Raw genomic sequence first — 17,536 nt, 5'->3', positions numbered from 1 at the left:
AAGCTCATTATCACACCACTTAGGGTGGATTTCAGCCGGTCGGTCTAATCGGTCACTTGTTGTGGTTTCAGCTGGCTGTCGGCTCTTGAGAGCACCCGATGGCTGCAGCACCTGTCGGTCATGCTGAAGGCCGCCACTCTGGTGTGTGGCGCGGTGGAACGGGAAGGCCGGCCCGTCCTGGTACACTGCTCAGACGGGTGGGACCGAACGCCCCAGATAGTAGCCCTGGCCAAAGTTCTTCTAGACCCCTACTACAGGACGTTGGAAGTGAGAGATTACTTATTTTTCTTTTTTTATGTATCAGCAAATATTTTATTGTTGTTTTTTTTATAGATTTTCACTGTTAAATATTTTTTTTTCCCCACAGGGTTTTCAGGTGCTTGTGGAGACGGACTGGCTGGACTACGGTCATAAATTCGGGGACCGGTGCGGCCACCAGGAGAACGCGGACGATGTGAGCGAGCAGTGTCCCGTCTTCCTGCAGTGGCTGGACTGCGTTCACCAGCTGCTCAAACAGTTCCCCTGCCTGTTCGAGTTCAACGAGGCCTTCCTGGTGGGTGGTCGCCCAACTCTCTCCGCCCTGCGTTTTTCACCATGAAATCGAGAAAAAAAAGAATCGAGAAATTGAGATTGTGTTGATGGAATTAATGAAAATATTATAGATGTCCAAATTAAGATATTTTGTCCTCGATACTGAGCCAAATCTTTATAAAGTGTCGCACTGATTGCCCATCAAATACTCCATTCAGGTTATTTAAGTAAATAGTCAAACTCCAGCTAGTGATGATTTTAGTTATCGATTATTCTGACAATTAATCGTATCGAAAAATTGGCGAATTATACTAAATTAAGCCTTTTCTAAACAAAATTAGAAATACAATAATGGATGTGAATAACAAATAATTCAATTTCTATTTTTTTAATAAACATTTTCTAGCATAAATCCAATAACATTTTGTTAGTGAAAACTGCAGCTTAAAAAAATGCTCATGTGACAAACTCAGCCCTTTCTGCTTGACTTATTAGTAAGGTGTAGAGCTGAGCTGCTAATTATGTTTTTGAATAAGTGATGAAAAATTGGATAGCAAAAGAAACTTTACAGGAGATTTATGTTTCCTGAATTTGAACCAGGTTAAGCTAAAACTATCCCACTTGACGAGTTCTGGGTAGAACATATTTACAGATGAATTTCAGCCCTAGTCAATGGCATTCAAGTGCTTGAAAGAGCAATAAAATAACTCTGCATATCCAGTATTACAAGAGCAACAGTAGCATTTACAGGAGTCTCTTCAGGTCAGCCTCAGCATGTCGCTACAACACGAGTTAAATCAAATGTAACTATTAAACTCCAGGAATATTTCAGTGACTTAAGTGAGTCATGGGAAGCATTAACTGTGCAGAAAAAACCTGTTTTCCTGCTTCACAAACTTAGTGCAAGTCACGCAACTCTAACAGGAAGCTGGATGATGTTCGTCTTCGCCACTGGCTCGCTTCTGTTGCCAACCGATGCGTTGCTACATCAGTTTAAAAAAAAAATAAAAAAGCTTGGCACCACAAGAACTATATAAAATATGCAATTTTCTTTTGAGCATTTTTGTCGTGATACAGGTCTTAAATTTCACGCATAACTGTCTTAAAAAGGTTTTGAGAAGTCAGATATTTGTGTTGGTGAAGCCTGCAGAAATCCTGTTTTAGGTTTGTACGTTTTTACGCTACTCAGCCGTCACTTGGCGCTAAGAGAGACAAAATGTCCTGAAAAGGCCTAATGTGACTCGTCCTCCTCCTTCGTGCAGGTCAAGTTGGTGCAGCACACCTACTCTTGTCTTTACGGCACATTTCTGTGCAACAACGCTCGCGAGCGAGAAGCAAAGAACGTCTACAAGCGCACCTGCTCTGTGTGGTCGCTGCTCCGCTCGGGAAACAAGAACTTCCAGAATTTCCTCTACGTTCCCGGTCACGATGTGGTAATATCAGACTTTATATTATATACTCACTGTACAACTAAGCTGCGCCTGAAAAACTTCTGATGATCTGAAATGTTTTTGCGGGTTTGCTTTAGTCGTGTATTTCCAAATCTAACTTCCTGTTATTTAATGAAGGATCAGAAGAGCAACCCTCACTTTTTGTCTTTGGGAAACAAATTACAAAATAATCCACAACAATGACTTGCTGTTGAGCTGCCGTGTTTGTCCCTGCCTCTTGTCTGCCAGGTGCTGCAGCCAGTCTGCCACACGCGGGCCTTACAGCTGTGGACAGCTGTTTACCTGCCCACTTCGTCCCCCTGCACAGCTGTGGACGAGTCTGTGGAGCTCTACCTCCCCCCATGTGCCACTGGAGATGAGCTCACCTCCCGCTCACTGGACAGGTACGTTCACAATTCACTATTTATTGTCTCTTGCAAAAGTATTTACGCCTCTTTTAACATTTTACGCCTCCCCGTCCCACAAGCCAGAGTTTTATCACATTATGACTACAGGTCTCAATTTATTTTATTGTGTTTTTTTTATGTGGTAATAAACCAGAACTAAGTAGTGCTTGAGTTTGCAGTGAAACATGTAAAAGGTTTGCCATGCATGTGAATTCAGCCTCCCTGAGTCTCACTGCAGCCGAACACTTAAGACTGGAAGATATTTTAAATATGCAAAATAAAACACCACAACCAAAACCAATAAATAAAATGGAAATTAAAAAAACACTTACAACCGGAACCATAAACAAAATAGTTTATGATGACTCTAAAAAAAAGAAAATTGCCCTTCAAAAAATATTTATCATCAGAATGGAAATGATTGAGCTCATTTTGATTTATCACATTAATTTATTTATTATTCTTAATGGCTCAAAGAGTTATTGATCTGTGTAATTGAAAAGAAGGTTATCTTATATTTTAAACATTATTAAAATCGGAGGATCTTTTTGTTTAGTGTTTTGTTTTCAGATCAATCAGTTGCATTGAGTGTGAGAGAATTTTCAAAACAAAATGTTATATTTTAATTTATTTGTCCTTGCAGTGTAGAATAATATCACAAGACATTATTAATAACATAAATAAGTGACATCACAATTGAAGCTTGTCGTTTTTAGTTCATCTGTGTTGATTTTTAAAACTTAACAAATTTACCTTGAAAAGTTCTTGAATTTCTGTGGGAAAATGGACAAACCCTGATCTTTGTGTTGGTTTTTTATGATAAAAATCATAAATAGAAAACTATATTGAAGTTTGGAGTTGTAAGGTGAAAAAATGAAGAAGTTTAAGGGAAATGAAAACAGACAGTTATACTGCCCTCTAGTGTCCCTAATAAGAAAATGTGGGAGAAATAATTCGCCTTTCCTGCCCAGACTTCCCAAGACTCGCTCCATGGACAACCTGCTGTCCGCTCTGGAGAACGGTCTTCCTCTGACACGGACATCCAGTGACCCGAACCTAAACAAGCACTGCCAGGAGGGCCGCCCGGCCCCGGAGCCCTCAGCTGCAGCGGATGACCCGTCTGCAGGCCCCTCTGAGGACGACCCGACTGACGGGGCGGAGGAGGCGCCGCCGGCAGCCGGTCCAAGTCTGGACCAGAACTACAAGAGCGGACTGGGGGCAGAGGAAGAACCCTGTCTGACCACACAGCCCTTGCCGTCTCCACCCCTACCCCCCGTCTGTGATTCCCCAACCCGCTCACAGACTGCCTTCGTCACTCCGGTCCTCCACCAGGCGTCGCCTCAGGCCCCCAGCCCGCCGCTGCCGTCTCCTCCGCTGGAGGCGGAGAGTCCGGTTGGGACTCCAGAACCCGCCTCCCCGTCCCACAAACCAGAGCCCTGCTTACCTCTGCCCTGCAAAAACACCCAGCCTGCGGCCAACACCTCCACCTTACTAACCAACGGACATGGCGACGGCGAGGCTGACGGGCTGCCGCCGCCCGGCGTCCTGCTGGCGGTGAGGCAGCAGACGGCCAGCATGGACGACTCCACGGAGACGCTCACAGACGAGGGCGAGCTGCCGCCAGCCTCGTTCCCTCTGCTCCATCATAGCAGATGGACGACCAGTGACGACGAGTCGCCGCAGAAAGACGAGGACAGCTCAAGGACGGAACCGGCAAAGGGAAGAGGGAGGACACTGACCGATTCAGCTGCCCACACCGACTCCGTCCTCCGACCTCTGACCTCTCAGCTGTCCGACCTGCCTCTGCTGGGCTCCCCGTGGGACAGCGTCCCCGTCCTTGGTCTGGGCCAGTCTAACTACAGGCACCCTGGGGGCTTCCAGAGCCGCCGGCTGCTGGGTAAGCTCCTGCGCTCGCAGGGCTTCGCCGCCGCCAGCGGCTCGCAGTGCTGCCGCAGGGAGGCGCTCTGCTGCTCCAGCGGCGCCCGCAACCTCAGCTACTCCCTGGCAGGCCACCAGCTGCTGCCAGCATCGTACTCCTCCCCGTCGGCCTCCAGCTCGCCGCCTCCGCCCCACGCCCCGGCGTACCTGGACGACGACGGGCTGCCGGTTCCGCTGGATGCCGTGCAGCAGCGGCTGCGGCAGATCGAGGCCGGATACAAGCAGGAGGTGGAGGTGCTGCGGCAGCAGGTGAGGCAGCTGCAGATGAGGCTGGAGAGCAAACAGTTCAGCACCCCGCCCTCCGAGCCGGACGTCGACTACGAGGACGACATCGTGAGTTTCTTCTTCTTCATTCTTCTTTCTGCAGATTTCATAAATATTTCCTCAGTTTTTCTAGTCAAGTTTCTTATTAGAGCAACGAGGCATTTCAAAGTGCTTTACGTCATAAAAACATTGTTCAGTCACCAATTATGAAACGATCGATAAACATTACAATTTTGTCAAATGTTTGTGTAACTGTGTGTCCTCTAAAATGTCTGCCGTTTTCCAGACGTGTCTGCGGGAGTCAGACAACAGCAACGAGGAGGACTCTCTGTCCACCCACAGCGAGGACCGTCTGTCTGAGGGCAGCTGGGATCGAGTCGAACCCAAGGACACAGAGGTCAGCGTCTTTCATCCACAAACACAGATCCTGACTCTCTGACTCTGTCCTGTCAAGGAGCAGCTCCTGACATCCTCCACTGCTCTGTGTGTGTGTGTGCGTGTGGGGTGGGTGGGTGTGTGTGTGTGTGCACAGGTGACGAGGTGGGTCCCCGACCACATGGCCTCTCACTGCTTCAACTGTGACTGTGAGTTCTGGATCGCCAAGAGGCGTCACCACTGCAGGTGGGGCTTTATGTCAGTAAATATGACAACACTAAATCAGTTTCCACTAATGTAGTCATTACAAGGAGAAACTTGACTTTACTTTCTTTACTCTAATACCGCTAAAGTATCCAGTGCAACTAACTACCTTTAGAAGTGACCAAGCTAGTAAACAGAGTCCACCGCCGTGTAACTAGAACTGCATTTCTATTGACAATAGAATTGAGCAAATTGAAATTGCAAAAATAAATTTGCTTACCAATTTCGATGTTTTGATAAAAGGTTTTTGCACTGGGATTAACTGTTTTTTCAACCATATTGAAATGTGAGCAATGAAAACTCTTTTTATTATTATTATTATTATTATTTTTTGCATCACACAAGTCACACCAGTTTGTGTACAGCAGCTTATTTTTAACAGGGGCTTTTTGGAATGATGCACACAAGTTGAGTTTGTCATTCATCAACGGTGTTAAATGCGCAGCTGTTCTTTAAAATCACCAACTATAATTTCTCCAAATAGCCTGATTATGTCCGCTTTCTTCTCTGTACCATTATTAGAAAATTTGATCAAACTTACTGCTTCCTTAAACAAAAACTTTAATATGTTTGATCCATAAATGCATCAAACATTTCGCACCTGAGCCACTATGTACATTTGTTGACTGAGTTGTTTGTTTTCAAGCAGGAAAGCATCTTTAAACAGCCAGAGCACCATACATTTTATTTCAAGCAGCATTAAAAGGTCTTGAATCTTTTTAGTTATCCTGACATGAAGGCTTCATTTTAGTGCAGCTCTCTTCAATCACACAAAACATCAGCTCAAACAAAAACAAATATATAACACCATCGGTTTTTGTTTGTTTTTCTGTAGGAACTGCGGTAACGTGTTCTGCAAAGACTGCTGCCACCTGAAGCTTCCCATCCCGGACCAGCAGCTGTACGACCCGGTGCTGGTGTGCAACACCTGCCACGACCACCTGCTGGAGTCTCGCACCCGCGAGATCCGCAGCCAGCAGCTCAAGAAGGCCATCGCCACGGCGTCCAGCTGAGAGGACGCACAGCGACGCGCGGCACCACCTCTGCTCCGCCCTGCTCGCTTTGGAGCGGAGCGACACCCCATTGGCGACCTCGATGCGCCGTCGTCATGGCTACGGAGGGGCTACGAGGAAGAGAAGTTTGTCTTGAAACGCAGACGCGCCCAAGACTAGAAGGTATGACGCAGGTTAGCAGGAAGCGGAGGTGACGATGATGCTGTTGGGACATTTTTTCAGCCCGGAGCGCTGCAGCGTCCTGCTGCCCCCTCCCCCCTCTCTTCACCCCGACACAGCGTCCCGTCTCTGTCCACCACCTTTGTCCACCATTCTGGCTGGACTCCGTCTCGCTCTCCAGAGGACAATCGCTCAACCTTCGCGTTTCGGCGACTCCGACGGCCTCCACCTGTACCACTGGAGGCGATTTTAAAAGAGGAAAGAAAAAAAATGCTGCTACAGTATTTAAAAGTCTAATTTTGTATTTTTATTTTGTGCACTACTAGCTGTTGTGTATTTGAGGGAGACCAAACTTGAGCAAAAAGGGAGAAATCTGCTGTTTACTTTGCTAACGCATCTTATTCCTTAGAGCCGGAATGTAACGTGTGCTGGGGAAGACTGGATCCGTTTCCGTTCTCGCTGGAGTCCTTTAAGTGTTTGTCTCTGCCGCGTGTTCTCAGACCTTCTGTGTATGCACGGTCAACGTGGTTCTGTGTTTGTCGCTGCTTCGCTCCGCTGCGGCCGTGTCGCGGCGTCGGACGTCCCGAACGGCGCCGCTTGTTTTCGGAGACGACGGCTGAGAGGAAGGAGGAAGACGGGAGTCGGGACGTGAGATTTTAAAGGTGCTGGCGGCTTTTCCGTGATGAGTTTATGCCGAAACTCTCATCTGAACATCTCAAGCTTGTGAACTGGATACAGAATACCCAGATTTCTTTTTTCTTTTTTCTCCCGTCTCTTTCCTCCCACTAAAAAATGTTTTTGTGTCTACTGGTTGTTTCTTGAATCAATAGTGCCATATTTGGTTTTTGTCTACGTTTAAAAGCCTTTTTTTGTTTTAATTTCTTCTGGACAGCAGCAGATTTCTAATTGGCCACGTCTGTGTATGATTTATTGGTGCAAATATTTAGCTGCTTAATAACACTGACTTAAATTAAGATTAACAAATTGTTGAGTTTAGATAAAGACAATTGTGGGATATAACTGAATTAGCAAGCCGTTCCAGGTTAACCATTGTGTAATGTTTGCGATGTTATTTTTGCACGATATCGAAGTCGAAATTTTCAAGGCGAGATCAAAAATGTAACAAGAAGTTTTCTGATCAGTAGTGATGGCTAAAACTCGTTACCTAATAATTGTTGTAAAGAAAATGCACTGTAAAACTGAAATCCCAAGAGTTAAAAATAAACCATCATATCAACTCGATCGGTGTCTGTCAAAAATCACTGACTCAAAAAACCTTCAGCCATTTAAACACTTCTAGGAGAAAACAGCTGCCTCATTATTGAGAGTTAATGTCACATTTATCCCAAAAGGTAAGCATTAATTTTTATACTGAGACGCTGAACACTTGGCAGTATAAAATAAAAACATCTTCCCGATTCAGTCCAGAACCTTTTGACAGTACAACCACAAACTTTGACTAATCTGTTTTAACACAATAGACCATCAAAGTAAAAAGATTCTTGATTTTCAACTTTTTCTTTTTTCCTTTTTTTACAAAGACAATTTTAAAAAGCTTATTTTATTAATCCCTCCTGAGTCAAGAGAAACACTTTACTATGGAGCAAAAATATTTTAGCGTATCTTTCCACCAGTTTGCACATCCAGAGATTCTTTACAAACTATTTTAACCTCAATCAGATTGAATGGAGAGACTCGTTTAAAGTCAGATTCTCAATCCTATGAGGGTCTGTACTTTGACTAGGTCATTCCAAAGCATGATTATGCTTTGATCTGATGGTCATATTGCCTCCTAGAAGTAAACATCAGCCCATTATGAAGTGTTATGCAGTCTCTATCAGGTTTTCTTACCACACTCCAACAGCATGATGCTGCCACCACCATGTTTCACAGGCAGATAATGTGTTTAGGGTGATTTGAAGTGTTTTTCTGCCTTAGATTGGTACGCTGGGTCACAAAAATTACATTTTGATCTAATTTGATCAGGCTTTCCCAAGTTTGCAGCGCCCCCTACATGGCTTGTTGGGAACTGTGAACAGGAATAGCTTTACTCTTGCCACTACTACTCCATAGAGACCAGATGCATAGAGTGTTAAGGTAAACTGAGAAAATTCATGCATAAACACCCTCTATGTTAAACATTAACTCGTTTTCTTCTACATGTTTAATTTTTAGGCAAACATGGAATAATCCCAACTTAACAGAAAAGTTTTACTGTCTGGGAGATTTTTTCCCTTTCATTTTAGTCTTCAGTGGCTGCTGCATTGATTCTTGATGCCACTAGATGGCGTTTATTCACCAGCAGAAGCACAAGTGCCCTAAAGCAAACCCAGCACCTTCAACCAATCAAATCAAGAGTTTTACATGACTTTACAGTGAGATATTTCTTAACTCCATTTCTTTTTCTGGTATGAGTGAATAAAGTTCCTCTTTTCTTTTAATAGTTTGGGTTTTTTTTTTCTTTGGAAGAATAATAAAGTATTAGTTAATCTACATGAGTCTCATGATGTTTAAAAAGTCATACAGTTATCTGTAATACTGACCAAATGTATGTAAACTTCTGAATTCAAAGAAAGTTGCAAAATCATCTCTAAAAAAAATTTACATAACCACATTTTCTGGCATTTAGCAAGTAGGAATAATTTTGCTAATTCTAACTAACTTAAAAAGAGAAAACTTTGGTTGGACTAAACTTCAGACAGTGAGATAAAAATGTGTCTTCATTCAGTGTGTAAATATCTGGACTTCCACAGAGTTTCATTGCAGTTATTCAGAAGCGTGACGTTTTTTCCAGAAGTGAAACACAAGCCAAGTCCTACTTTTAAGAGGAACTGCTGCTAATGTTAACGCAGCATGATCAATAATTCAAGCCGAGGCTAATCTAGGTCTCCACAAGGTGAATGAAAATAAAAGGTGACAGCTCCTAACTTTTTATGGCTGGAAAAGTTCAGGTGGAGTGCTGCGATTTTTTGCAAACCTTTGCACTTCGGCCATTTCCACGGCTGAAAATCTACCGTTTTTGACACGTTTCTCTCCGGTGTGTGTAAGCAGAGCTAATCCCTCCTGAGTCAGGTCAGAGGTCACGGAGAGCTCATCACATGGGATCGGTTTTACAAATACTCAGCTTAACTTTAAGTTGGCTTCTACAAGATTTTGATTGTCGAGTTTAAATAGATTTAAAATTCATTGAAATGTTCTACACTAAAGGATTATTAAAGGAAAAAGACTTCCTCAGTTCTCATCCTTGGTGAGCTTTAAAATTGTAGTTTGATGAGTCCAATAGGGCCGTCAAGGTCACAAGGGTCGCTGTGCCTCCCATCCGCCCTGTGGATCGTTCAGATTGTTGACACCTGTGGGAAGTTTCCCACCATGCAAGCAGTTTAAAGGTGATAATCGTATCTGTGAAATATGTTCTAAATGTCTTCATCCATTGTTTGGTCGTCGTGTTGTGATTAAACCTCAATTAATTTCTGCTTTGGTCAAATTTCAATCCGGCTTGAATTAGATTAGAATTTTTCCTAAATTACATGAATTCGTGCAAAATGACGAATCATCAGAGCGAGTAAATGAAAACATCCTGACTCAAAAGATCAAAAACATTAGAAAAATCTCTAGGTTGAAGTTAAATGATGATTAGATTATTCAAATCTGAGTGAAGGCGTTTTTTTAAATAGTTAGTCCCGCTCCCTGTTAAACCTGTCGCCCACCACACTGATGCTAATATATGTGCTAAATTCCCCGAGCATGTCGTTACCAGATTAGATATTTGTTTTCTGTTCCATATTCTATTTGAAAACATTGACAGTTCAAGTGCAGAAAGTCCTCATGAACTCCAACTACGGTACATCTGGAGCTTTTTACGTCAGTACAGCTGATAGTGATGCAACCTACTGAGGCAAAATCACAGCCGGCCCAAGGCATAAACAAACAGCGCTGCTGCTTTAGGCCCTCAGACCACCCACCCACCCACACACACACACACACACGCATAGCACACATACACTCATAAGAATGTTTGTCATTCCACACAGGATACAGGAGCTAACATCTGTATTTTTGCTCATCAGAAATGTCAACGTTTTTATACATCTTTTTATCATTTAAAGTAAAATGTCCGCTGTCATAATTTAGTAAATAATGTATCTGGTGTATGAGTGATCATTTTCTATGTGTTTGTGAATCCTCTGTGTTCAACCACTGTACACTAAAACATGTTATCTTGAGTTTACTCACTATTATTTGCATCATAGCATTATTCAGAGCTATTCAGAGTTGGGCGAAGAACAAAGCTGACTTCTACATTATTAAAACGGCAAGTTCACAAATTTCATAGCAGTTTACAAAAAGGCAATAAACAGCTATGATGTTCCTATCTTGTCTTTAAAATTAATACGTAAAAAATCTTTTCCTGTGACATTTCAAGTGCTGTTTAGAAGCCATGTGACATAAAAAAATAAAAAATTCGTGAGATGTTTGGTTCAGGCAGGTAAATTTTCCTCGAGGAATTTTAATAATCAAGGTACTCGAATCATCCGAGGAATCGTTTCAGCCCTACTAGGGTATCCCTTTTGTCATGAATGCTGTTTTAACCTAAACAATGTAATATTATCTGGAAGTCATCTGGCTAAAGGCTCAAGGCTTCATGCTGACGTCTCAGTCTCAAATAAATGCAAATAAGTCTGATTAAAATAAGAATACTAATACATGTGTGTTGATAACTATAGGGAAAAAAGATCCGTCATAGCATCCTCAGTAAAATGCTTAGCTCCCCCTCAGCACCTGCAGGAGAAAATATTCTGGAGCCGCCACTGGTTCTGACTCTGATGCTGTGTCATCACAGGTTAACTCGTCTGCTACTTGTGAAGGTTCCTCGTCCTTTGCAATATGGAACCTCAGGCCCTTTTGGTTCACGTCTATTGTTGTGTTTTTGGAGTATTCCCTCCAGATAAGTCCGGTGTGGTAACTCCCACTCACAGTCAGATGACTCAGTTCACTCGCCATGTGCCACCTGTACTGAATGATCATTGTTGTGTCTCTTAGATCTTACTGGTAACCTTGGGTGAACTTCTGGAAGATTATCCACTATTGGCATACGCACATAGACTCCTATGGGCAAGAGGTTGTCTCTGTGCAAAGTTTTGAACGTCCCTTTTCCATTCTGTGGCTTCACTTTATACACAGGCAGATTTGGCATCTCCTCCACAACAACACAGGGAATATGACTCAAGCTTATGTTCCCCTTTTAATCCAAGATTTTTCATCAAAACTTTGTCACCAGGTTCCAGATGATGAAACCCAAGTCTCCGATCATATGCTTTTTGTTACGCAGATGTAGTTTGTTGGCTGCTTCAGTTGCCATCTCATAAACTCTTTGCAGGTTATCTTTTAACTTTGCAACATAAGAGGAATGCTGATGGTCCCCATCTTTGTCCAGAGGTGTCCCAAAAGGACCAGGGATGACACATCCACTGGGAGTTTTGCTTTTCGCCTGAACATTAGAAAATATGGAGAAAATCCAGTTGCATCACATTTGGTGCTATTATAAGCGTGCACTAAGTGAACAACATGCTGGCTCCATTGTCTTTTCTTGACTCAATGTTCCCAGCATGGATAGCAAAGTGATATTAAATCTCTCTACCTTGTGGGTGATACGGGGTTGTCCGAGAAGTTTTAATGCCCAACAGCATCAACAGTTCCTTGATGAGTCGAGACTCAAAGTCCCTCCCCTGATCAGAGTGAATATGTGTTGGAAGTCCATAATGCACAAAATACTTCTTCACTAAAATCTTAGCAACCATGAGAGACTTTTGATTTTTAGCAGGAAAAGCTTGAGCATATCTGGTGAAATGGTCTGTGACGACTAACACATTACTGATGCCTTTGGAATCTGGTTTCAGGGAAAGGAAATCAATACAAACCAGATCCAATGGCCCAGTACTAACTATCTGGTTTATGGGTGCTACTTTTGAACATGGAGTTTTCCTCAACACGCACTCTCCACAGTTCTTCATGTACTGCTCAACATCAGTGGACAAGAATCTACTTCGGAGCATATCAGTAGTTCTTTCAACTCCTAGATGACCTAAATCACCGTGAAGAGATTTCAGCACTGTTGCTTGGAACTTGGCAGGCAAAACCAGTTGGTGAGTTTTGTCTGATGACTGAGTTTTACTCACACGATATAACAGTCCATTTTTCATGTTTAACTTTCCAATCTCTCTCTTCATTGCCACCATCTCTGGATTAGCTTTGATATCATCAGACCATTTTCCATTGCTCAGTGCTTGGATGGTTGGTCCAATGAGAGAGTCTTCACTTTAAGCTGTAATTAGTTCTTGTCTTGACATTTGTTCCAGTGAGTTGAGTTGCAAACATGTAGGTGTCATGAAGTGCGGTGGTGAGGCAGAGGCAAGAGACCCAGGTCGAGATGAATTGATAGGTTTTAATGAAAATAAAAGTCAAAAAGACCAGGCAGCACAAAGGAGCGCAGGGCAGATGCTCACAACTGGAGACACAGGCAGACACGACGCAACAAGCGACGAGGACCCGACAAAACACAGAGACACAGGTGAGACTAAATACACAGGAGGTAATTAGGGAACGAGAAACACCTGGGAGTAATCAAAAGGAGACAGAACAACACAGAGACTCAGAGACACAGGAAACTCAAAATAAACACACAGAAAAACACGGAACATGACAGTAGGATAAGCATATACATCAGGGATACACTCAGGAGAAATTCCAAGCTGTTCTGCATAATTAGTGTAATGAGCATAATGCTCTGACAAATTCTCCCTGACATATTGACTTTCACTCCCACTTGCGATATACTTTGCCATGCAGAATCTTTCTCTCCAGGTTCCATCCGTGACAAGTCCGCATCAGTGCTGTTTTTCCCCATCTGTAGATTATGTCAGAATCGTAGGCTGACAAGTCCGACAGCCTAAAATGCCCAGTAGCATTAAGCTTTGCTGAGGTGAGGACATAAGTTAGGGTATTGTTGCCCGTTCGTACAGTGAATCATGCTCCATAGAGATAATCGTGGAATTTCTCCACCACCACCCACTTATAATGGTATCATTCCTTTCTGAAGAGCTTAGTTTGCAGCTGGCAAATACCACTGGTCACAGTCCCTCCAGAAACTCCTGATAAAGAACAGCGCCGAGTCCGTTCGGGCTGGTGTCTACATGCAAGACGTAAGCTTTACTGGGGTCAGCGAAAGCCAGGACCAGGGCATTGGTAAGGCAGTGTTTCACTTTCTCAAATACATCAGCGCTTGATTGATCCCACCTTTCGGAATGGCTCCCGCTCATCCAAATAAACTTAACTTCACCCTTTTTGGGCTTTCTCCCACGCTGCGTGGGTCCATATTTTTTAGTTAGGTCAGTCAGTGGGCAAACTATGGAGGAAAAATTCTGGATAAACTTCCGGTAGTACCCACAAAATCCTAAGAATGACCACAGGGTCTTCAGATTAGTAGGCATTGGCCATGTGATAACAGCAACAGAGGTTTTGTTGGATCAGCTGAGACACCTTCTGCAGACACTTTGTGACCTACATATTTCACCTTTGTCTGACAGAACTGACATTTATCCAGGGAAATCTTGAGCCCTACTAGAGAGATATCAGGTACACCCTTCAATCAACATTTATGACAGGTTATGAATATGAATATGAAAATAGGGGGAGGGGATGAGGTTTATATGTTAATGTATTTCACACCTCTGACCACAGCGGGTGGTAGCTATTGATGTCATGACATAGAGCAGATGTTAATGAATTATTATAATTCTTTATTACTGCCTTGTACTGTTCTTGGTGAGTCTGAAAGACAACCCATACTGTTCTTCAGAGGTCTACCCAATCTGCGTCCTCTCCACCTTTTCTTTGTATTTGCTCTAAAACATGGTTGTTCCAGTGGTCTGAACGACTTGCAACCTTAGCTCCAATTTTTCCTAAGCCAGAAAGACACCTTTCTCCTGCTCTTCATAGGATAACTAGACTTGCTTGCACCATGGCTCCTGTGGCATCCTCTCAAACTGATAAAATCCTAGAAGGCATATAAAAGCTGTTTTTTCTTTGTCCTCTTCCATCATAGCTATCTGATAATAGCCACTCCTCAAGACCTCAAAACCACTGACTACCAGAGAGGCAGTCAAGAGCTTCATCAATACGGGGCGTGGTGTATTGATCGGGCACAGTTCCGCTGTTAAGTGTCCGATAATCAACACACATCCTCACGTCTCCATTCTTTTTCTCACAATTACAATGGGAGATGCATATGGGCTTTTAGACTCTTTAATGATGCCTGCAGCTAGCAGTGTCTGGATATGATAACGTACATCATTAATGTCTGCCAGAGCGATGTGTCTGGATCGCTCTTGAAATGGGCGGGGATGTGACAGTCTAATTGTGTGCTCCACCTCTTTAGCGAGTCCCATATCCAGCTCCTCCAGAGAAAAGACAGATGCTCGTTCAGATCGCTACTGACCAAGTCTTTGCTTCCATTGTTCTGGAACGGGTGACTTTCCAAAATTTATCAGACCTGCATTGATTCCTGAATATACCGTGTTTTGTTTGGACACTGTTGTGACAACATCAGTGACGCACAGACATCCCACAACAGTGCCAGCTGGAACTGTTATGTCTCTCCAGGATTTATTTTGGAACTATAAGGTCAAGTGGTTCACATCCACAGCATTACTTGGAATAACCATGGCTTGTAGCAGCACACCAGCAGAAAGGGGATTTATGATTGAAGACTCCAGCACCAAGATGTCGTCAAGGAGAGGCTTCTCCATATCCACTCTGCAAGATGCTTTACATTTACTCGCAGCAGGAAATGTCAGGTCTCCAGGACCCTCCCATTTTATACATCATCTTCATTCTCTTCTTTTAAATCCAAATTTCTTTCTGCACCTCCAGGCAGAAGACCGTGTATTCCTAATGTCTGAACATGCACCTCAGATGTTTCCTCACACAGCTGAGCCAAGCGTTTTGGAAGATTGGCTTTTGCATTGGTGCCAATGATGACAGGGGTTTGGTCTGGACCAGGTGGATCCGGACAAATGAGAGCTAGGACTGATAAGGTTCCGCCCTGATCGATAATTGAAGAGTGGACCCTGACTAATTACACCGCCATGTTCCTTTTACTCCCACTGGTATGGTATATTATGTTTGTATTTGTTTAAAAGGCTGTCGCACTATTCCATATAGCTGTTACTGGCTATGTTATCTCATTCCTGCTCATCGTTCCTGAGATTAGTTTGTGCACAACTACTGTGTTTATTTCATGTTGCCATTACTTTCACTTAATACTAGGGGTTTAAAAAATATTGTTAAACTTGAGGCTACTTTTCATTCTTGCAAGGAGCAAAAGGCAAATTGTTTTTTTTTTTCTGCAAGAAACTCATTCATCAAGTGAGGAGGCTAAATTCTGGAAACTTCAATGGGGTGATCAAATTTATTTTAGTCATGGTACGTCGCATTCAGCTGGGGTTGTGATTATGTTTTATAAATTCCCAGGTTCTTTGTTGGAGCATATCAGTGATACAAATGGCCGCTGGGTAACTGTAATAGTGGAGATTGATGGAAATAAGATCATTTTGGTGTGTGTATATGGATATAATAATAAAGCGATGAATTGTATATTTTTTGCTGACCTCAAAGTGATGATAAAACAATGGAAAAAAAAAATATTCCACTGGTCAGGTTATCTCAGGAGGAGATTTTAATGTAACTCCAGATGGATCGATTGATCGTCTCCCCTCTCGGGGGCAGCACCATATTTATAATGATATTTTTTTGTAAACTTAATCTCTAATTCAAATTTGACAGACTGCTGGAGAATTAGAAATCCTAATACCAGACAATACTCCTGGTTCAATCCTTCTGGAAATGGCCAATGCTCTAGGCTGGATTACTGGTTAATCCCTCATAATATGGTAAATAATATTTCAAGCTGTGAAATCTCAGCGGCTCCTCTAACAGATCATTGTTCAGTTACCTTGTTTCTCTCTCTGAGTAAATCTAAACTACCTTCAAACTTAGCTTGAAAGTTTAATAGTAATCCGCTGAATAATAAAACTTTCTGTTCAGAAGTCCTGAGGATATTTCAGTAATGGATCTGTCGCCCTTAAATAAATGGGAGTGGTTTAAATGTAATGTTAGGACAACAGCAATAAAGGCAGGCAAACTTGCTTCAAAGCTCAGGAGACAGAAAAAATCCCAACTTATTGGCAATATTAATTCTCTATGTTCAAAATCAGTTTTATCGTCTGAAAAGCTGAGTCAGCTTGATGGTTTCAAATCTCAACTAGACGATGTTTTTCTAGATAAAACAAGGGGGGCTCTCATTCGCTCCAGGGCTCGATGGATTGAGGACGGCGAAAAGAACTCTTCATATTTTTTTCAATCTTGAGAAGAGAGAGTCCAAAAAGAAGATTCAGAAACTAATTATTAATGGTAGCGTCACTGAAGACCTGGATTTAATACATGTAGCAATTAGAAATTTTTATAGTGATCTTTATAGTTCTAAGTATTTGGAATCCAATTGCCAGTCTTTTTTTTTGAAGATATTCAGAAATCTGTAGAAACAATTAATCTTGATTTCAAAGACCTTATGGAAGATGACTTAAGAATGGAAGAGCTTGACGTAGCAATACATCAAATGGCAAAGGGTAAATCTCCAGGCCTAGATGGGTTAACCACTGAATTTTATACTTTCCGTTGGAAAGATGTACGAAAACTATTATTTGAGGCCCTGCTGGAATGCATTTCAAACAATAATCTTTCTCCCACCATGAAACCACCATGAGGTCTGAATCCTCTGATCCGCAAAGCCAACAAAGATCCTTTATCACTAGACAATTGGAGACCCGTCACTCTTTTATGTACAGATTATAAAATTTTAGCTCTTGTTTATGCCAGTCGCTTAAATAGTGGATTAGGAACGATTATTAATGAATGCCAATCAGCGTTTTTAAAGGGAAGAAATATCCATCACCATTCTAGACTGATTTTTGATATGATTGATTATCATAGCTTTATTGATAGTGACAGTTTTATTTTACTCCTGGATTTCTTTAAGGCTTTTGACTCACTGGAACACTGCTTTATAATAAAAACCTTAAAATATTTTGGCTTTGGGGAA

The 17,536-nt window shown here is 42.5% G+C and overlaps 1 protein-coding gene across 3 annotated transcripts in view; it reads left to right on the top strand.

Moving 5' to 3' along the window:
- Positions 1 to 7,623, top strand: part of mtmr4 (myotubularin related protein 4) — a 46,716-nt gene extending 39,093 nt beyond the window's left edge. For 2 of the 3 annotated variants that reach the window (XM_014469433.2, XM_023342584.1), the window contains exons 12-19: positions 72 to 267; positions 368 to 553; positions 1,794 to 1,964; positions 2,211 to 2,365; positions 3,340 to 4,639; positions 4,857 to 4,967; positions 5,103 to 5,191; positions 6,045 to 6,222. In XM_014469433.2, the coding sequence (XP_014324919.1) occupies positions 72 to 267; positions 368 to 553; positions 1,794 to 1,964; positions 2,211 to 2,365; positions 3,340 to 4,639; positions 4,857 to 4,967; positions 5,103 to 5,191; positions 6,045 to 6,222 (2,386 nt within the window). Of the gene's footprint in view, positions 1 to 71; positions 268 to 367; positions 554 to 1,793; positions 1,965 to 2,210; positions 2,366 to 3,339; positions 4,640 to 4,856; positions 4,968 to 5,102; positions 5,192 to 6,044 lie in introns of all 3 variants that reach the window. The other variant, XM_005800823.3, reaches the window with a different exon arrangement.
- The last annotated feature ends 9,913 nt before the right edge of the window (positions 7,624 to 17,536 follow it).

Source organism: Xiphophorus maculatus, chromosome 11 (assembly GCF_002775205.1).
Source record: "Xiphophorus maculatus strain JP 163 A chromosome 11, X_maculatus-5.0-male, whole genome shotgun sequence".
NCBI lineage: Eukaryota > Metazoa > Chordata > Actinopteri > Cyprinodontiformes > Poeciliidae > Xiphophorus > Xiphophorus maculatus.
This window is presented reverse-complemented; position numbering and strand designations above follow the sequence as displayed.